The sequence below is a fragment of the Capricornis sumatraensis genome, chromosome 16 (assembly GCF_032405125.1).
Source record: "Capricornis sumatraensis isolate serow.1 chromosome 16, serow.2, whole genome shotgun sequence".
NCBI classification, from domain to species: Eukaryota; Metazoa; Chordata; class Mammalia; order Artiodactyla; family Bovidae; genus Capricornis; species Capricornis sumatraensis.
The window spans coordinates 79,634,656-79,657,699 of record NC_091084.1 but is presented as its reverse complement, the minus strand read 5'-3'; the positions used below and the strand labels follow the sequence as shown (position 1 = coordinate 79,657,699).

General features: G+C 38.1%; 2 protein-coding genes and 1 pseudogene across 2 annotated transcripts; all 3 read left to right on the top strand.

Moving 5' to 3' along the window:
- The first annotated feature begins 778 nt into the window (after positions 1-778).
- On the top strand, positions 779-1,729 carry LOC138092670 (olfactory receptor 8K3-like). The gene has a single exon (XM_068988737.1). It carries the CDS (start codon positions 779-781, stop codon positions 1,727-1,729), a length of 951 nt encoding a protein of 316 aa, XP_068844838.1.
- A 3,933-nt stretch (positions 1,730-5,662) lies between these two features.
- Positions 5,663-6,599, top strand: LOC138092270 (olfactory receptor 8K3-like; annotated as a pseudogene).
- A 6,990-nt stretch (positions 6,600-13,589) lies between these two features.
- LOC138092538 (olfactory receptor 8K3-like) lies at positions 13,590-14,516 on the top strand. Its single transcript, XM_068988545.1, has one exon. It carries the CDS (start codon positions 13,590-13,592, stop codon positions 14,514-14,516), a length of 927 nt encoding a protein of 308 aa, XP_068844646.1.
- The last annotated feature ends 8,528 nt before the right edge of the window (positions 14,517-23,044 follow it).

Here is a 23,044-nt window from a genome sequence, read left to right as displayed (position 1 = left end):
TAAAATTTGATACATTTTTTTACCAATTATATGTATTTCAACTGAAAAATATTTTTGAAAAAAAAATCAGGTTTCCCACTCTGTCCAAATGTTTGTAATGATAGTTTGTTAGCAGCCATGAAGGAACTGTTTATATTTTGTAATGAGAATCAGTACATGACACAGAGTAAAATGACTAATATGTTAGGTTATGATGTGGTGGTGGTGGTTAGTTGTGTCTGACTCTTTGCAACTACATAGACTGTAGTCTGCCAGGCTCCTCTTCCATGGGATTTCCCAGGCAAGGAGAGTGGAGTGGGTTGCCATTTCCTTCTCCAGGGGATCTTCCAGGATCAAACCGCCTCTCCTGCATTGCAGGCAGATTCTGTATCCCTGATCCACCAGCAAAGTCCATTTTACCTTGTAATGGTTTCTAAATTTGGTTCCAGGTTCAGTGATGGAGGTGAGTATTTTTTTTTTAATTTAAATTTATTTATTTTAATTGGAGGCTAATTACTTTACAATATTGTATTGGTTTTGCCATACATCAACATGAATCTGCCACGGGTGTACACGTGTTCCCCATCCTGAACCCCATCCATCTCCCTCCCCATACCATCCCTCTGGGTCATCCCAGTGCACCAGCCCCAAGCATCCTGAGCCTTGTTTTAAATCACTCCATTGAAAATAATTAGATTCATTTTACACATAATGGCTTTGTCTACTAAACATTCATCAGATGGTATCTTCTGAATTCCAACGTCTATTCTTACGGTTCTTCCCACAGTTCCTTCCCTTGATGGGCTGGATGGACAAACAAAATCAAACCGTGCCTGGCGAATTCATCCTCACGGGAATCACCGGCCGGCCGGAGCTGCAGGCTCCCTGCTTCGTGCTCTTCCTCACCGTCTATGCGGTGTCGGTGGTGGGAAACTTGGGCATGATCGTTCTCACCAAGGTGGACTCCAAGCTACAGACGCCCATGTACTTCTTTCTCAGAAACCTGGCTTTCATCGACCTTGGCTATTCCACATCTGTGGGACCCAAAATGCTGGTAAATTTCGTAGCTGATCAAAACACAATCTGCTATCATTCGTGTGCTACGCAGCTGACTTGCTTCATCCTGTTCATCATCAGTGAACTTTTCATCCTGTCGGCAATGGCGTATGACCGTTACGTGGCCATCTGCGACCCTCTGCTCTACACAGTAGTTATGTCCCCGAGAGCATGCTGGGTGCTGGTTGCAGTCCCCTATGTTTACAGTGCCTCCGTTTCTCTGATAACTACCATCAAGATATTTACTTCATCCTTCTGTGGCTATAACATCATTAGTCATTTCTACTGTGACAGTCTCCCCTTGCTAACTTTGCTGTGCTCAAGCACATGGGAAATTGAGCTGTTCATACTGACCTGTTCCGTGTTTAATTTGGTTTCATCTTTTCTGATAGTCCTTGTATCTTACATACTGATCCTTAAGGCCATCCTAAAAATGAACACTGCACAGGGCAGGCAGAAGGCTTTCTCCACGTGCGGCTCTCACCTGACAGTGGTGGCTGTACTGTACGCCACTCTAGCCTTTATGTATATGCAGCCCGAATCCAGCCACTCTTTTGATACTGACAAAATGGCCTCTGTATTTTTCACTTTGGTCATACCCATGCTGAACCCTATGATCTACAGCTTGAGGAACAAGGAAGTAAAAGGTGCTCTGCATAGGATGTGGAAAAATCTCTGCAAAATTCCTGTGTAAAAGTAAATATAGAAGGCATGCAAGATAAATTAGATTATAGACAACTGTTTATTTTATGTGGCAAATTACTCAAAAGCAGTAATGTCTGAAAATCATGCACACTAGGAATGGTTTCTCTTGTGTCAACTGTAGATGTTCACGTTGTGATTATTCTTCCGGTGCCAACTTTGGTTTAACCTCAAGTTTCAGTGCAAGAGACTCAAGTCCAGATCACTGTTCTCACTTTGCCAAGTGTTTATGTTTCAATTGAAGGGAAGCCTTTTTTTTTTTTTTTTACTACATCCATCATTAAATATTTTTTAAAGACATTCTTGTGTCTTTTAATAAAATTTTGTGTGTGTGTGTGTGTGTATGTGTATTACATAACATTTAAATACTAGTGCCCATCATACTGGCTAAGTAGAAGATGGCAGTTAGTGTTCTTTTGCTGGCGAGTACAACAATGAGCAATACATCAAAAATATTTGCCTTAATGAAACATTAGCCATGTCCCCCTTATGGCTGCTGTCATCTCAAATTTCTGTCAAATTATGAAACAAACACTTTTAAGCTTGGGGAAACAAAAACAAAACAGCAGTTATTCTATTTTGGATATGTTAATTAAAAATCCAAAAAAATGAATTTCAAGCTAAAATATTAGAAATAAGAAATGAATTTTACCAGGTTGATGGCTATAATGTCAGCATACAGAAATAGTAACTTTGTAGACCATTTATGTAGAGTAGCCTGCTTCATTTTATTCTTTGAAGCCAAATTTGCTTGTTACTCCAGGTTCTTTTGACTTACTACTTTTGCATTCCAATCCCCAATGATGAGTAGAACATATATATTTTTTTATTTTGGTGTTAGAATCAATTAAATTCTTTTAGCCAAAGATGGAGAAGCTGTTTACAGTTAGCAAAATCAAGACCTGGAACCGACTGTGACTCAGATCATCAGCTCTCATAGCAAAACTCAGGCTTAAACTAAAGAAAGCAGGGAAAACCACTAGGCCAGGCAATTATCAGTTCAGTTCAGTGCCTAAGTCATGTCCGACTCTTTGCAACCCCATGGATTGCACCACACCAGGGCTTCCTGTCCATCACCAACTCCTGGAGCTTGTTCAAGCTCATGTTCATCAAGTCGGTGATGCCATCCAACCATCTCATCCTCTGTCATCCCCTTCTCCTCCTGCCTTCAATCTTTTCCAGAATCAGTGTCTTCTCCAGTGTCTTGACTGTCTTCTCAGTCAGTTCTTTGCATCAAGTGGCCAAAGTATTGGAGTTTCAGCTTCAGCATCAGTCCTTTCAATGAATATTCAGGACTGATTTCCTTTAAGATGGACTGGTTGGATCTCCTTGCAATCCAAGGGACTCTCAAGTGTTTTCTCCAACACCACAACTCAAAAGCATCAATTCTTCCATGCTCAGCTTTCTTTATAGTCCAACTCTCATATCCATACATGACCACTGGAAAAACCATAGCTTTGACTAGATGGACCTTTGTTGGAAAACTGATGCCTCTGCTTTTTAACATGCTGTCTAGGTTGGTCAGAACTTTTTTTCCAAGGAGCAAACGTCTTTTAATTTCATGGCCACAGTCACCATCTGCAGTGATTTTGGAGCCCCCCAAAATTAAGTCTCTCACTGTTTCCACTCTTTCCCCATCTATTTGCCATGAAGTGATGGGACCAGATGCCATGATCTTAGTTTTCTGAATGTTCATTTTTAAGATATGACTTAAATAAAATCCTCTGTGAATATGCAGTGGAGATAACTAATAGATTCAAGGCCTTAGATCTAGTAAACAATGTGCCTGAAGAACTATGGGCAGAGGTCCATAACATTGTACACAGCAAACAGAAGGGGGAAAGGTGGACGTAGCAACAGATTTCCTCTTCTTGGGCTCTGAGATCACTGCGGATGGTGACCGCAGCCATGAAATCAGAAGATGATCACCCTTGGCAGGAAAGCTGTGAGAAACCTAGGTAGCGTGTTGAAAAGCAGAGACATAACTCTGCCAACAAGGTCCATATAATCAAGGCTATGGTCTTCCCAGTGGTCATGTATGATTGTAAGAGCTGAATCGTAAAGAAGACAAAACACCAAAAAATTGATGCCTTAGAACTGTGGTGCTGGAGAAGACTCCTGAGAGTCCCTTGGACAGCAAAATCAAGCCACGCAGTCTTAAGGAAAATCAACTGAATACTCATTGTAAGGACTGATGCTGAAGCTGAAGCTCCAGTATTTCGGTCATCTGATGCATACAGATGACTCAATGGAAAAGTTCCTGATGCTGGAAAGGAGTGAGGGCAGAAGGAGAAGAGTGCATCAGAAGATGAGAGATGGCTGGATGGCATGACTGATGCAACTAGACTTTGGGAGGTGGTGAAGGACAGGGAGGGCTGGCGTGCTGCAGTCCATGGGGTTGCAAAGAGTCAGTCACAATGGGCGACTGAACAACAACATACATCTTTATTATGTTTTTTGATGAATGATACACATTTAGTTTCATGTTATAGGCTTGTACTCTTTGAATAGTGAAAAAAAATGTAACCCTTGGAAAGGGAGTTAATATTATTAAGAAACTCCACTTTTTAAGATTTTCATGATTATACTTGGACCCTTAATGAAGATGTGAAATATGTTATTTGATATCATATGATACAAAATGGCATATAAATATGATATAGATTTGATATAAATGGAATTTATTTCAAAATTTTAACACCAAATAATGATACATTCCCAGTGTTTTCCAACTATGTCTGAATTAAAGGCATTATATCAATGTATTTATAGTGCTTGTAATTTATCTGCTTCTAATATACTATGGGTTTCCCAGATTTATCCATATTATTGCAAGGATCAGTGCCATTTGAAAGTCATCATTTTTTATTTTTTGCTAGAGGTGAGGTCAAAATGAAATATTAAAGCATCCATTTCACTACATTGTGACTTCATCACACCATAATATCTAATTAGTTAGAGGACTCTCACTCCCTCCCACCTACAAATCTTTGAGGCTTTCAAATCACCCCTTAAATGACTAACTGCACATCTAATGGAGATTGGAATGAAAAATAAAATCTGTACAAATACAGATTTACTCACAGGACAATCCTTTCAAAATTATGAAGCAGGAATGTATATTTTACTTAAAATTAAGGTTATTTTCCATTCTTTATTTATTTAATAGCTCTTTCCAAAACTCACTTTATTCTCTCTCAAAAAATTACTTTGATGTTTAACTACATGCATTTAAATGCATATTTTTGATCTCTCTTTGTAGATTACATTTACTGTCATGCACTTATTGTTGAAAGGTATAGTCGATGGCATCAGCGGAGGTGGGTGGGGGGGAAGGATTAGAAATGATTTAGCTTCTCTAATCTCTGTACTTGGTGTGTACAGTGAAGGTCCAATGTTCGCCCTTGCCCATTGTGTTTTGTACATATTTTCAGGTGATTTTCGGCCATTTGTAGATCTCTTGCGAGAAATTGCTGTTCACATCCTTTGTCTGCTTTTAATTTGGGTGTTTTTTCTATTGTTGAATTATAAAAGTGTTTTGTATATTTAATGTATTAGACACATCAGACATATGATTCCCAACTTTTTCCATTGTGAGGGTCACGTTTTTTAACACTTTGAGAATGTCCTCTGACAGACAAAACTTTGCTTTAATTTTCATTTAGATGAAGTCAAATTATTTATTTATTTATTTTTGTACTGTTTATGTGTCATGTCTAAGACACCTGTCAGGAGCTAAGTGACTTGGGAAGAGAGAGAACTGAGCTGCCAATTAAATGAACAAACTATAAACATAAGATTTAAGATTTTAACCACTTATTACAATGATAATCTCATCATAGCTCATGAGGGTTAATCATTATTTTTATATTAATTTCCAGTTTATGTTTCCCGAATGGCCTGACTGGACAAACACAATCTGACGATGCTGAATGAATTCATCCTCGTAGGAATCACCGATCTCCCTTCAGGGCGCCTTTGTTTGGACTCTTCCTCATTGTTTACATGGCTTCAGTGGGGGGTAACCTGGGCTTGATCATTCTCACCACGATAGACTCCAGGCTACACACACCCATGTACTTTTTCCTCAGACACCTGGCTTTTACTGATCTTGGTTACTCAACAGCTGTAGGACCCCAAAATACTAGTAAATTTTGCCATAGATCAACGTACAATCTCTTATCATTGGTGTGCTACCCCACTCACTTTCTTCAGTTGGTTTATCACCAGTGAAATTTTCATTCTGTTTGCTATGGCCTATGACTGCTACGTGGCCATCTGTAACCCTCTGCTCTACACAAGCATCATGTCACAAAGGTTACATCACACACTAGTGGCCATTCCCTATCTATACAGCCTCTTTTTGTCTCTGCTGGCCATCATAAAAATTTGTATTTCATCATTTTGTGGTCATGATGTCATTAAGGATTTCTATTGTGAGTCTGCCCTTGATATCTTTGCTCTGTTCAGACACTCGTGAAATTAAATTGATAATTCTGATCTTTTCAATTTTTAGTTTGGTTTCATCTCTTCTGATAGTTCTCTTGTCCTATATCTTGATCCTTATCTGTATCTTCAGGATGAACTTGGCAGAAAGCAGACACAAGTCTTTCTCCACCTGTGGATCTCATTTGACAGAGAATGTCATGTTCTATGGTGCTCTCTTCTTTATGTACGTGGAGCCCAAATCCAGTAATTCCTTTGATACTGATAAAATGGCATCTTTATTCTATACTTTAGTAATACCCACGCTGAATCCAATGATCTACAGTTTGCGGAACAAACAGGTGAAAAATGCCCTGTCTAGAAACTGGAAAATATTTCCAAATATACTATTTAAAATTCACTCTAGGATATGCTAACAATGGGCAATGTATTAGTGAATGTATACTATTTTTGGTGTTGTTTAAGCCTTGTAAACTTACCTCTATTGGATGAACAAGAACTGATGTACGAGAAGCATAGAAATAAAGAAAACTATTCATTACTCTGAAAGAACATATATCATTAACAGATGACCTATCCCTGCTCAGATATTCACCCATGCCTAGTTTCAGGCCCTCATCTGCCATTCCCACGTGTTCTCATGGGTGAGCTATTATGTGTCTCTTTGTTAAAACACTTATTTTTATAAACCAGATAATGTATAGTACATTCACAGTTTTTCTTTAGAGCTAGCAGAGTAAAAGGTACAAAAAAGAATGGCTGATAAATAATACATAAATGATTCGTTCAAGAAATTAAACATGCATTGGCTTTTTAACAACCAAGACTCATTCTTCACGAGGCTTAGAGAAAATACAGAAAATTTGCAGAATGAAAAGTGAGCTGTAAATATGACTGATGTTGTTGAGCATTGTTAAAATGAAAAAGAGGAAATAGCCAGGATGGAGCTTAAATTTTGATTAAAGTTGTCAGGTGGCCTTGTGTAAGAACGATGCTTAAATGAACTCTTGAGAATTTGAGTGAATGGAATATGTGTATATTTAGGGGAAGACTGCTCCCAGTCAAAAAATGAGCAGAAGATCTAAACAGACATTTCTCCAAAAAGATATATAAATGGCCAATAAGCATATAAAAAGATGCACAACTTTGATAATTATTAGAGAAATGCAAATCAAAACTACAGTAAGATATCATTTCCCACTGTTCAGAATGACTATCATTTAAAAAGTCTACAAAGAGTATATGCTAGAGAGGGTTTGAAGAAGAGGGAATCATCCTACACTGTTGGTGAAAATAAAATTTGGTGCTGCCACTATGGGGTCGCAAGAGTCAGGCATGACTTAGCGACTGAATGACCATCACCATCATATGGAAGACAGTATGGAGGTCCCTGTGCCGACTAAAGTTGCCACATGATCCAGCAATCCCACTTTTGAGCACATATATGGAGAAGAGCAATTCAAAAAGATACATGAACCTCAAGGTTCATAGAAGCACCATTAAGAATAGCCAAGACATGGAAGACACCTGCCCACTGAGGGATGGACAGATAAAGATGTGGTGCATGTACATGATGAAATGCTCTTCAGCCATAAAAATAGGATGAAATAGTGCCACTTGTATAAATACTGATACACTTTGAGTGTACCATACCAAGTGAAGTCAGAAAGAGGACGACAAATACCGCATGATATCACTTACATGTGGCATCTAAAAGCAATGCTACAAACTAACTTAGCAACAGAACAGAGATAAACCCAGAGGCATGGACAAAACTTATGGTTCCCAAAGTGGAAAGTGGCGGGTGGAGGATCGGTTTGGAGCTTGGAAATAGATAAAGACTAGAAGGCAATGGCACCCCACTCCAGTAAGTGCTCTTGCCTGGAAAATCCCATGGACAGAAGAGCCTGGTGGGCTGCAGTCCATGGGATCGCTGGGAGTCAGACACAACTGAGCGACTTCACTTTCACTTTTCACTTTCATGCATTGAATCTCAGGGATGGGGGAGCCTGGTGGGCTGCCGTCTACGGGGTCGCACAGAGTTGGACACGACTGAAACAACTTAGCAGCATATATATATATATATATATATATATATATATATATATATATATATATATATATATAACCATTATGGTTTATTACAGGATATTAAATATAGCTCCCTGTCCTTTATATATATATAAAATCTACATGATGCATTGTTACTTTCAGTTTATTTAATTACTTACATAATGTCTAGAGACAGACAGTTTTTCCTTTAAAAAACCTCAATATTTGCTTTTGAAGACTTTCAAATGATTAGATGAAGCCCACCTATATTTTGAGGAGCAAGTGGCTGTACTGAAAGTCTATTCATTTAAAAGTTAATAAAAATTTTAAAAAGAATAATTTTCACAGTGACACTAGACTGATATTTAACTAAACAATGGGGCACCACAGCCTAGCCAAATGGGTACAGAAATTAACCATCAAAGCAGGAAAAAAGGGAACATTAATAAAGGGTAAAAAATAGGAAACCAATATATGTAACTTATTTACAGGTACATACAAACTGCTCTGGATTATTAAACACCTCAGTACTTGCATTGTTATATTTTAATGCTTCAGGGGCAGTCAAGAAATTGCTTGGCAACTCCTCAGGGAGAGTCAGAGAGGGAGAGAAAAATGCATAAATTGTTCTCACTATTTGTGTTGCAAAGCACTTGAGAAAGTCAAACAGAGGTTTCATTACAGGTAAATAGCATATTTCATGTGGTGCCTTATTTTAACAATAGATGGATAGCTTTGGTGATGTTTGCAAGATAGCAGTTTTATTCTATGACAGATCACAGCAAATCATGAGGATATTTGGCTCTTTTCCATGTACAACTTTCTATTGATAATGTATGAGCAGAATAGAACTGCATCCCTTTCCCTGCCTGTAACTGTTCAAATATTTTCACAAATACTAAGGAGCATCTTTGAAATGTCAGTGTCATATTATTTACTATTTGGAGGCCTGGTGCACTGCAGTCCATGGGGTCACAGAGACTGACATGACTTAGGGACTGAACAGTAGGAACAGATGTTTCTATAAATGCTTAATTGTATGAATAAGAAAGGACACAACTGTGGGACAAGAAAACCCAAAGATTCAGGAATTTAAAAAAAAAATTAAGTCAGAATTACAAAGCTGCTGGTGGTCAACTTATGGTTGGATGTTCTTCCAAGTCTTTAGTCAGTTAGTGACTCTGGGATCTTATTGCCTTCTCAAAATATTGTGCTTTTAATGAATAATTAAATCAATATATTCATGGGAATGTTTCTGATCTTTTGATGAGCAAAAGCAGGGTTTTCCATCTTGCATTGTGATGTGAAAAGAAATTTTTGGAGGCTAGGAATTTTGAGTACCCAGTGTTATGGTGAATCTGCAATCCAGCAAGTTCAGTTTCCAGTGGAATTGGACAAAAAACACATAATTTTTTAGAGTATAGTTCTAAAAATGATAATCAGGAGATCAGCACAGGTAGTAAACTATAGAAAAGTAATTTCACACATTTCATTCAATTCTAAAGCTGGTGAAACAAACAAACAAACGATTCTCTTCAATGCCCCCCCTCCGCCTTAACTTACAGGAAAATCAGCATTTACCAGTGTAGCTTTTTTTTTTTTTTTTTTGCTGTAGCCTTTCATAAGCAAACTAAACAAAGATTTATGTCACTTCATGGTTTCCTATTTGTAGTGCCATATTTCTGATATAAGAAACCATGTATATGGGGATAGGTTAGGACATCAGAGGTTCAAAACCTTATAAGCAATGTAATTGATGAGATAAATGTGGTTTTCGAATCAACATATACTCAACCTAATTTTATGAATATTATATTTTTATTTACTTTTCTAGAGTTCACAGAGAATCCTGATACTTGTTTTTCTTGTAATAGTATCAATTTTAATTCTTATTTATTTATTTGTTTTTAGTAAAGCATTAGTACATTAAAAAAAATGACTTTTTTTTTTTTCTCGCTATTGCTTTTCTTTTAGTTGTTGACACTCCATTGTGTCTGACTCATTGTGACCCCACGGGCTGCAGCATGCCAGGTCTCCCTGTCCTTTGCCATCTACTGAAGCCTGCTCAAACTCATGTCCATTGAGTCAGTGGTGACATCCAACCATCTCATCCTCTGTTGTCCCCTTCTCCTCTCACCTTCAATCTTTCCCAGCATCAGGGTCTTTTCTAATGAGTCAGCTCTTCACATTGGCCAAAGTATTGGAGCTTCAGCTTCAGCATCAGTCCTTCCAATGAATATTCAGGATTTATTTCCTTTAAGACTGACTGGCTAGGTTTCCTTGCTGTCCAAGGGACTCTCAAGAGTCTTCTCCAACACCACAGTTCAAAAGCGTCAATTCTTCAGTGCTCAGCCGTTTTTATGGTCCATCTCTCACATATATGCATCACTACTGGAAAACCATAGCTTTGACTATAAAGTCTTTTGTTGGCAAAGGACACCTTGTTCCATGTCTGGTTTCAACTGTTGCTTCTTGACCTGCATATGGGTTTCTCAGGAGGCAGGTTAGGTGGTCTAGTATTGCCATCTCTTTAAGAATTTTCCACAGTTTTTAGTGATCTACAATCAAAGGCTTTGGCACAGTCAGTGAAGCAGAAGTAGATGTTCTTCTGTAGTTCTCTTGCTTTTTCCATGATCCAGTGGATGTTGGCAATTTGGTCTCTCGTTCCTCTGTCTTTTCTAAATTCAGTTTGAACATCTGGAAGTTCTCAGTTCATGTAATGTTGAATCCTAGCTTGGAGAATTTTGAGCATTTCTTTGCTTGCATGTGAGATGAGTGCAATTGTGTGGTAGTTTGAACATTTTTTGGCACTGCCTTTCTTTGGTACTGGAATCAAAACTGACCTTTTCCAGTCCTGCGGCCACTGCTGAGTTTTGCAAATTTGCTGGTATTTTGAGAGATCACACCATTTTGGTTATCTGGGTCATTAAGGTTTTTTTTTTTTTTTTTTTTTTGGTTCTTGTGTGTATTCTTGCTAGCTCTTCTTAATATTTTCTGCTTCTGTTTGGTCCATAACATTTCTGTCCTTTATTGTGCCTATATTTGCATGAAATATTCCCTTGGTATCTGTAATTTTCTTGAAGAGATCTCTAGTCTTTCCCAGTCTATTGTTTTCCTCTATTTCTTTGCATTGATCACTTAGGAAGTCTCTCTTATCTGTCCTTACTATTCTATGGAAGTCTGCATTCAGATGCTATATCTTTCCTTTTCTCCTGTGTCTTTAGCTTCTAGTCTATTCTCAGCTATTTGTAAGGTCTCTTCAGACAACCATGTTGCCTTTTTGCATTTCTTTTTATTGGGGATGGTTTTGATCACCACATACTGTACAGTGTTGCAAATCTCAGTCAATTCTTTTACATTAAAAAAAATCTACATTCTACTCTGGTATCATTCTGTTTTCTTAGTAATATTCATGATAAGAATGATGTTTTCTAGGAATATTCATATATATCTTTAATTCACTGTACTTATACCTCTGCATTTAATGTTGTATGGATGTTATCTGCAGCCTTAATGTGAAAGCAGATGAAATAACATTCTGGAAATATATTATAAATATATGTAGATAGATATAGATGTATGCTTGTATATCCTTTCTTAACTTTTTTTCAGTATGATATTGTGTAATATATAATCATTTAAAAACTTTTCTTTTTCTATAGAGAACCCTTTTATCCAAAGGAATTATTTACGAAACTTCACCATCTAAAACCAATTTTAGTTACATCACAGTCTCTCAAGTTGCTCAGTTTCCTCATTGTGACCTCAGTTTCTCCTTGGCTAAATATACCGTCCGTGTTACAAATAATTCAGTATACGTCAGTTTTAATGAAAATGCAGTTGGGGAGGAAGAAAAATGTTCCACTTTAAGTAAATATATATTACATATTTTAAGTTATATAGTAGATTAAAATACCTTGAGCAAGAGCTCACTGATGGTCCCAGTTGCAGTCATGGGGAGGGGTTAGGAGGGGAGTGGGGTCACTGAGGGCTGTTTCCTGGGTAACACAGTCCTCAGTCTATTCACCATCATACACCCAAGAAGGAAGTCACACAAAAATAATTTATACGTGCATGTGTAAGGAGAGTCCAATTCAGGTAGCGTGCTTCTCCCACTAAGAAACTAAAAGCAAATGCACACAGAAATTCTATGTATTAGACATTTGAAGGGTATTTTCAGATAACATAAATGCAATTAAATGTTTAAATCTCATATATCTTCCCAACAACGCGGCAAGAAAGAGATTGAAATAACCTACCGTATTTACCAGGGTACTCGTTTGCATATACAAAATGTATAGCTATAACAGAGATTATATCAATCCATGTATGTTATATGGAATGTTTGCTTGTAAAAAAAAAGAATTAAAAAAAAAAACCCAGTGTGGTATGATATGTTAGAACTCCATTATTTTTAAACCTCTGTTCAATGTTGGTCAAATGTATTAATTTTATCATCTTGCACCCCCTGTAGACATAAGGGCATTCAGATAACCTTATTTTAACATAAAGGCTTCTAAATCTTTCCACACATAATTGCAATTTGGGTTTCATTTTTTATGAGGTAAAGTTTAGCATGTGTAGTATGTAATATTATGTGACTTTAATTTTGTAAATATAATGGTGTGATGGTCATTATACAAAAAGATGACAGAAAAGTTTACCTTCACCTACAAAACAGCACCTAAAATTTATAAAGTTTTTTAGACATGTTTCCCTCATCTATATTTATATCAATCCATATCTATATCCCCACATCTACCAACTCTGGTCAGTCTTGGCCCTGTGGCATTTTGGGCTGTATAATTCCTTGTTGCTACATCAAACACTTTGTGACCCCACAGATTGTACCCACTGAATTTTCTTGGCAAGAATACTGGAGTGGGGTGCCATTTTCTCCTCCAGGGTATCTTCCAACCCAGGGATTGAACGCATGTCTTCTGAGTCTCCTGCACTGCAAGCAGATTCTTTACTCACTAAGCCATTGGAGAAGCCCCCTTGTTGTTTTGGGGGGCAGCCCTAATATATTAGGATAAATACCAGTGTCACTGGTTTCCAACTACCTCCAATGCTGACAACCAAAATGCCTCAAAATATTGTTACATGTTCTTTGGGGGGTTAATCTTCACCAGTGAAAAACTATAGGTCTCTCTCTCCAGATGTAAGTTTACCTCTCTTTTTATTTCATTTAATTTGTATGTTTTATTGAGAAGATGCAGAATTTTTCTTTGTGTTTAAAATATAAATTAAAAATTTTATTTATGTCATGTGTGTAAACTAAAAGAAATCACTAAATTTCATTAATGATATCATTGACTATATGATATCTCTATTAAAACAGGTTTTCTGATAAAATGGAAGAACACAACAGAACGGTGCTGAGTGAATTCATCCTCCTGGGAATCACAGACCGCCCTGAGCTGCAGGCTCCATTGTTTGGGCTCTTCCTCATCATCTATGTGACCTCAGTGGTGGGCAACTTGGGCATGGTCATCCTCTCTAAAGTGGACTCCAGGCTGCAGACACCCATGTACTTCTTTCTCAGGCACCTGGCTCTTACTGATCTGGGTTATTCAACAGCTGTGGGCCCCAAAATGTTGGTAAATTTTGTGGTGGGTCAGAATAAAATTTCCTATCGTTTGTGTGCCACACAGCTGGCTTTCTTCATCGTGTTCATTATTAGTGAGCTTTTTATCCTGGCGGCAATGTCCTATGACCGCTATGTGGCCATCTGTCAACCCCTTCTTTACACAGTCATCATGTCACAAAGGGTGTGTCGGGCCCTGGTGGCAATCCCCTACCTCTATAGCACATTCGTTTCTCTTCTAGTCACTGTGAACATTTTTAATTCATCCTTCTGCGGCCATAATGTCATCAGTCATTTCTACTGTGACAGTCTCCCCTTATTATCACTGCTCTGTTCAAACACACACGAAATTGAATTAATTGTCCTGGTCTTATCAGGACTTAATTTGATTTTCTCTCTCCTAATAGTGCTTGTGTCTTACCTGCTCATCCTCGCAGCTATTCTCAGGATGAACTCTGCTGAAGGTAGGGGGAAGGCTTTTTCTACCTGTGGGTCCCACCTGACAGTGGTCACCGTGTTCTATGGGGCTTTGATATTTATGTACGTGCAACCAGAGTCCAGTCATTCCTTTGACACTGATAAAGTGGCATCTATATTTTACACTCTTGTTATTCCCATGTTAAATCCCTTGATCTACAGTTTGAGGAACAAAGATGTAAAATATGCCCTACAAAGGATTTGGATGAAATTATGAAATATTTTTTTCCTTAAAGATCACTATCAATGTGATTCCTGTAAATTTGTTTCAGGACTTTGTACTTTGCTGTCTGTGTTTTCAGAAGAAAAAGCAAATATAAATGAGTTCACATATTTTAGAGAATGGCTTTTGCATGTCAGTCACACTTCTAAGGGCTATAAATCCATTCGTGTAAGAAAAACAGAAGAAAAAAAATTTTGCCATTTCTGAGAAAAAGAAATGAAACATAACCAAAGTAGTTAAATCAATTTTTAGAGTGTAGTACAATGAATTAGGAACTATAGACCATGGAATAGTCAAGGAAAATGGGCATGCTATGGGGGAGAGAGAGAGAGAATGGTAGGTACAAAAGGGGAATTTAAATGATTCATTGTATCCTCAAACTTTAGAATAAACATTGAAGTTATCTTTGTGTGTCATGGTTCATCTTAAGAGCAAGCTTGTTTGTGGTTTCAAGCAAGTTCCTTGAAGTGGGATGACTTAAACTCAATAGTCATATGAATTTGCTCATACACCCTCCTTCCACGTAGGGAACTTAGGGTCCTGTTTTTTCCTCCTCAGTTTTATTGTTACCACATATGAGTCCTACAGAACCTATTCACTCAACACCATGGCGTTTCAGCAACTCGGATCAGCACAGCATCAGTTTCTGTCTTATTCAGTCTTTTTGTCTATATTTGTGAATATATCAATTAACACAAATTTAGTAGAGACAAAAATTATTTTAAATAGTTCTTATCTGAGGGTCATTTTGCAAACTGACCATATGAGGGTCATAGGCAAACTATATTTGGATAAGAGGTCCACTGTATGATAAATTATATTTGTTGCTTCTCTTTCATGTTGCTTTTTTTCCTCAAATTTGATTGATTGAGTGTACATTATAGGATATGCACATTCAATGGTAAGGATACATTATCTCACTGCATTGATTTGAGTTCCTCTTCTAAGATATGTAATGTATCAGTCCCATGAGTTGGTCTATGCTGTATTTCAAGTGAAAGTATAGTGTGACATGTAACAATTGATGTGCAAGTTATGATGTCTGTATTGATTTACTCCAAACTGCCATTCAGGTTCAGTTCAGTTGCTCAGTCATGTCAAACTCTTTGTGACCCCATGAACTGCAGTACAACAGGCTTCCCTGTCCATCACCAACTCCCAGAGTTTACTCAAACTCAAGTCCATGGAGTCAGTGATGCCATCTAACCATCTCATCCTCTGTCATCCCCCTCTCCTCCTGCCTTCAATCTTTCCCAGCATCAGGGACTTTTCCAATGAGTCGGCTCTTCGCATCAGGTGGCCAAAGTATTGGAGTTTTAGCTTCAGCATCAGCCCTTCCATTGAATATTCAGGACCTGATTTCCTTTAGGATGGACTGGTTGGATCTCCTTGCAGTCCAAGGGACTCTCAAGAGTCTTCTTCAACACCGCAGTTCAAAAGCATCAATTCTCTGGTACTCAGCTTTCTTTATAGTCCAACTCTCACATCCATACATGATTACTGGGAAAAACATAGCTTTGACTAGATGGACCTTTGTTGGAAAAGTAATGCCTCTGCTTTTTAATATACTGTCTAGATAAGTTATGACCAACCTAGATAGTATATTCAAAAACAGAGACATTACTTTGCCGACTAAGGTCCGTCTAGTCAAGGCTATGGTTTTTCCATTGGTCATGTATGGATGTGAGAGTTGGACTGTGAAGAAGGCTGAGCGCTGAAGAATTGATGCTTTTGAACTGTGGTGTTGGAGAAGACTCTTGAGAGTCCCTTGGACTGCAAGGAGATCCAACCAGTCCATTCTGAAGGAGATCAACCATGGGATTTCTTTGGAAGGAATGATGCTAAAGCTGAAGCTCCAGTACTGTGGCCACCTCATGCGAAGAGTTGACTCATTGGAAAAACTCTGATGCTGGGAGGGATTGGGGGCAGGAGGAGAAGGGGACGACCCAGGATGAGATTGCTGGATGGCATCATGGACTCAATGGATGTGAGTCTGAGTGAACTCTGGGAGTTGGTGATGGACAGGGAGGCCTGGCGTGCTGCGATTCATGGGGTCGCAAAGAGTAGGACACGACTGAGCAACTGAACTGAACTGAAATGAATGCCTCTGCCTTTTAATATACTGTCTAGATAGGTCATAGCTTTTCTTCCAAGGAGCAAGCATCTTTTAATTTCATGGCTGCAGTCACCATCTGCAGTGATTTTGGTGCTCCCCATCAAAATACTGTTTCCATTGTTTCCCCATCTATTTGCCATGAAGTTATGGGACCAGACGCCATGATCTTAGTTTTCTGAATGTTGAGTTTTAAGCCAACTTTTTTTTTTTTTTTACTGTTCTCTCTCTCTTTCATCAAGAAGCTCTTAAATCTCTACATTTCTGTTTACTTTTTGTATTTTTTAGCATTAATGTTTTTTATTTATGTCATAGAGGGACTAGGTTTTTTCCTTCAGCCACTGTGAGGGACTAAAATTTTGCGTGTGATCAGTACTTCTCTGATGGTTCAGTGCTTAAGAATTTACCTGCCATTGCCAGGGACACAGGTTTGATCCCTGGTTGTGGAAGACCCCCTCATACTCTGGATATAATAAGCCCTTGTGCCACAGTCATTGAAACCACAATACCTAGGGCCTGTGCTTCACAAAAAAAGAAGCTCCCACCTGTTGCAACTACAGAAAGCCTGCATGCAGCAATGAATACCAAGAACAGCCAAAAATAAATTGCCGGAGTCCAGCCCCAGTGGATCCAGGGAATTCGAAGCGGGGACAGTATTGGCGAGGAAAACTTATTTATTTAATTAGAAATATAAAGAGATTAAGAAGAAATAGTATAGTAGGAAAATTAAGTGGAGAAAAGAGGCTGAATAACTTGGTTTACGTGGAAAGCCAATAAAGTTCCAGAGAAGGAGCTTGCACCATCTACGTTAGGCCACTGGCGTCCTCTTGAATATCGGAGGGTGCCCCACCTTGGGCTCCCTCTCACGTGGATCTTAGAAGCTGGGGAAAGTAAGTATACACGGCGAGCCTCCACGGCCCAGATGGGAATTCAGCCTGAAATTAGAGTAAAGAGGAGACACGGGGAAACCAGTCTTTCCAATGACTGGCCCTCCTCTATTGTCTAGAAAGGCCTTTTATACCTTTTTGATTGTACATAGAGATCAGTGGGTAATACAAAATTATGCAGCGTTAGCAGCCCAGACTCTTATCAAAACCAGGCTTTTCTCTCTGCATACCTAGTTGTATACACAAGTCTTAGGTGATTTACATCATCTTCCGGCCAAAAGGGCCAATTAACATTTTACAGCCTTTTTTCTGATAAGGGTTTGTCAACCAGAAGACTTATTCGTGTTGTTCTTCTCAAAGTCTGGTGCCACTCTCAGAAAGCACTAAATTAAGTTACATTCTTACATAGCAAAGATACAGCAATTTATAACAAGTAAAAGGAGTACAGTGATTTATAGCAAAAGAAAAGTAATTAACTCAAAAGTCTAGTGTTGCTAACATCAAAACTATTATATATCGTTTTCCATATCCCATTTACATTGATTAACATTCTCCCAGGTGCCTAAAAGATAAAGAATATGGAGGTCTGGCAGCAATCATTGAGTCAACAGTGAAATCCTGTCACCAATATGATTTTTGGCTCTTTAGAAAAGGCTCTGTATCTTTAAGATGTTTTTAAGTTTTGTGCCTCTCGTGGTTGGGGGGCTGTAAGCAATTCACAAGCTGTAAGAAGTCCGGGGGAACCTGTTAGGCAAGTTAGAGAGTTATCAGAAGGGGTTTAACTGAAACATCCCTTTCAAATGCAGAAGACTAAAGCCCTGAGTTGACTTTTTCCAGAGTGTGTCAGAAGAGTGGAAAAGCAGAGTACAAAGGCCAGCAGATTTTTGGTTTTTGGAGTACATGCTCAGGAAATAACAGGGGGACACCCTGAGATCTGACTCACCTTGCCCATCAGATCTCTGCCACATGACCTTGTCATGGGTGGGATTCCTCACGCTGGCTCCCAGCAATAAATAAATATTTTTAATAAAAATATTTAAAAAAACTATTAACATTTTTCATGTAGTCAAATAAATTTGAATAAACAAAATTCATTTGGATTAAAATTATGTTATCAGTTCAGTTCAGTTCCGTTGCTCAGTCGTCTCTGACTGTTTGCAACTCCATGAATTGCAGCACGCCAGGTCTCCCTGTCCATCATCAACTCCCAGATTTACCAAAACTTATGTCGGTGATGCCATCCAGCCATCTCATCCTCTGTCGTCCCCTTCTCCTCCTGCCCCCAATCCCTCCCAGCATCAGAGTATTTTCCAATGAGTCAACTCTTCGCATGAGGTGGCCAAAGTATTGGAGTTTCAGCTTTAGCATCAGTCCTTCCAAAGAACACCCAGGGCTGATCTTCTTTAGAATGGACTGGTTGGATCTCCTTGAAGTACAAGGGACTCTCAAGAGTCTTCTCCAACACCACAGTTCAAAAGCATCAATTCTTCAGTGCTCAGCTTTCTTCACAGTCCAAATGACCACTGGAAAAGCCATAGCCTTGGCTAGATGGACCTTTGTTGACAAAGTAATGTCTCTGCTTTTTAATATGCTATCTAGGTTGGTCATAACTTTCCTTCCATGGAGTAACTGTCTTTTAATTTCATGGCTGCAATCACCGTCTACAGTGATTTTAGAGCCCCCCAAAATAAAGTCTGACACTGTTTCCACTGTTTCCCCATCTATTTCCCATGAAGTGATGGGACCAGATGTCATGATCTTCGTTTTCTGAATGTTGAGCATTAAGCCAACTTTTTCACTCTCCACTTTCACTTTCATCAAGAGGTTTTTTTAGTTCCTCTTCACTTTCTGGCATAAGGGTGGTGTCATCTGCATATCTGAGGTGATTGATATTTCTCTCGGCAATCTTGGTTCCAGCTTGTGTTTCTTCCAGTCCAGCGTTTCTCATGATGTACTCAGCATATAAATTAAATAAGCAGGGTGTAAAAGTAAATATTGCTAATAAGCTTTTATAGTGGATTTTTTTAATTATGAAAATTAATATAGCTAAGAAATATGTACTTATAAACATAAACTATCTTCCTAGAACATTATATTGGACAGTGATACTGTGAAATGTCAATTTTAGTTATTGATGGCTGCTGAGATTATCAGTATTCTTAATCTAATAAATTTGCTTATATGTTCTTCCCAAAACATTTTTGGTAAATAATTGCAACTTTTATGACAACTTTTATGACTAATATCTGGAATTTAAAAAATCTTGAGTAAGCGTAATGCAATATACCTTTTCTAATATCAGTCTTAGTGTGCTTCATATAATAGTCCCCTTAAAATGATGTACAAAGGGGGAAAAATTCAGATTCACAGATGTTTCCAATATATTTCATACATTCTATAAATTACTCTCTATTTCAGTATTATGTGAATCCATACTTTATTTGGGCTTCCCAAGTAGCATTAATGGTAAAGAACCCACCTGTCAAAACAGGTAGATGTAAGAGACACATGTTCAATGCCTGATTCAGGGAGATCCCCTGGAGGAGGGCGTGGCAACCCACTCTAGTATTCGTGCCTGGGACATCTCATGGACAGAGGAGCCTGGCAGCCTGCAGTGCATAGGTCTCACAGAGTCTGATATGATTAAAGAACTTAGCACACAGACAAACTTTATTTAAGGAAGTTTTTCAATTTTTAATAGAATATGAATACCTGAAAAAATAGGAGTTGGTAAATGAATGATTTACCAACATAAATGAATAATTGATAGAGTATTTTGAATATCAGTTATATTTAATACATAATATAGAAACAATTTTAAAAGAGCACTAGAATATTAGAAAAAGACAAATACAAAAGAAATTTTAACGAACCTACTATTGTATTTGAAACAGCAATCTGAGTTTTCAGTCAGAAATATGAGGTGTAATTTAAACATATACATAAATGTATGTATGTATTCATGTAAGTACACTAAGAAACACTTTACAACAAATTTCAGAATAAGGATTATCTCAGATAGAAATGTATATTAAAAATAACTCCCTCAAACTCCAAATCAGGTTCTTGTGCATTGACTACTTGATATTTAGGAAAAAGAAGTAACTGATTTTCTTCTTTTCTTTCAGTTCAATTCAGTTCAGTCGCTTAGTCGTGTCCAACTCTTTTCGACCCAATGAATTGCAGCACACCAGGCCTCTCTGTCCATCACAAACTCCCCGAGTCCACCCAAAGCCATGTCCATTGAGTCAGGGATGCCATCCAGCCATCTCATCTTCTGTCGTCCCCTTCTCCTCCTGCTCTCAATCCCTCCCCGAATCAGGGTCTTTTTCAGTGAGTCAGCTCTTCCCATCAGGTAGCCAAAGAATTGGAGTTTCAGCTTCAACATCAGTCCTATCAATGAACACCCAGTACTGATCTCCTTTAGAATGGATTGGTTGGATTTCCTTTCAGTCCAACAGACTCTCAAGAGTCTTCTCCAACACCACAGGTCAAAAGCATCAATTCTTCAGTGCTCAGACTTCTTCACGGTCCAACTCTCACATCCATACATGAACACTGGAAAAACCATAGCTTTGACTAGACAGACCTTTGTTGGCAAAGTAATGTCTCTGCTTTTGAATATGTTGGTCATAGGTTGGTCATAACTTTCCTTTCAAGGAGTAAGCGTCTTTTATTTATTTATTTATTTTTAAAAATTTATTTATTTTTTATTTTTTTTTAAATTTTAAAATCTTTAATTCTTACATGTGTTCCCAAACATGAACCCCCCTCCCACCTCCCTCCCCATGACATCTCAGTGGGTCATCCCCATTCACCAACCCCAAGCATGCTGTATCCTGCGTCAGACACAGACTGGTGATTCAATTCTTACATGATAGTATACATGATAGAATGCCATTCTCCCAAATCATCCCATGCGTCTTTTAATTTCATGGCTGCAATCACCATCTGCAGCGATTGTGGAGCCAAATAAGAAAAAAACATATTGCATTTTCCAACTTTTAAAGCAATGCTTTCCAATAGTATAAAAAGCAGGAAAATATATTAAGAAAAAATATGAGTCTTAATAGATATTCAAAAATTCTAAACAAAAATTGAACAGACTTAATCTAGCAACATGTATAAATAATAAAGCATCAGTGATTAGCTAATCCCTGAAAAGTATCATAAGTTTAATATTAAAAAAAATTTGCATACATACCATTTAATTCACTTCAAGTAAAATGAAATACTTAGGTAGAAACTAAGCAAGCATGGAAATCACCCAATGTAGTGAAATACTTTTGTGGAATGAAGAAAAAATTAAGAATATTTGTATATTGAAAAGTAAAAAATACTGATTAACAAAATCAAAGATGTTCGGATTGAGATGTTAAGCATACTCAGTTCACAGTTGAAAGACTAAATGTGGTAAAGATCCTAGTTCTCTCTAAAGTGATCTGTAGATTTAATGCAAAGTCCATGAAGTTTCAGCAGATATTCTACAGACACAGATGGGTTTATACTACAATATATATGACAGGCCAAGGACCTAGAATAACTAAGTCTGAGTGTGACCTTGCAACATCATGGACTGTAGCCCACCAGGCTCCTCTGTCCATGGAATTTTCCAGGCAAGAATATGGAAGTGGGTTGCCATTCCTTTCTCCAGGGGATCTTCCTGACCTAGGGATTGAACCCTGGTCTCCTGCACTGCAGGCAGATTCTTTACCATCTGAGTTGCCAGGGAAGCCCAACACATGTTAAAATGTAGGATAATAAAGAATGACCATTCCTCATTGTGCTAAGAATTACTATCTTACTATGTAGCTACAGTAATAAAAACTGTTGGTAGTGGTGGAGAGATGGCCTATAAATCAACAGAACAAAATAAAAATTCACAAGTAGACCTTGAAATCTGATTAATTCTTTATGAATGTGCAAAGGTAATTCAATGAAAGAAAGACAGTATATTTTACAATGGGGTAGATGAATTAGACATTCAAAAGGGAAACCACCTGATGCGAAGAGTTGACTCATTGGAAAAGACCCTGATGCTGGGAGGGATTAGGGGTAGGAGGAGAAGAGGACAACAGAGGACGAGATGGTTGGATGGCATCACTGACTCGGTGGACATGGGTTTGGGTGGGCTCCCGGAGTTTCTGATGGACAGGGAGGCCTGGCGTGCTGCAGTCCATGGGGTCACAAAGAGTCGGACACAACTGAGCGACTGAACTGAACTGAACTGAACTGAAGGGAAACAAACTACAAATAATGTTTATCTAAACCTTTTGTAAATCAAATTAATTAAAAGTATAAAAATGCAAAATGTAAGACAGAAAATCTTTAGAGAACAATATAGGGCAAAATCTCTGTCTGGGACCCAGAATTGTTACCTAGTCTAAGCTTGTACTGCAGAATAGGGCAATACATCGAGAGAGGAGTTGTTGGTACAAGGAATAGTGAGTTTATTAGGAAAGCCAGCAAACGGAGAAGATGGTAGACCAATGTTCCAAAGAATCATCTTAACAGAGGTAGAC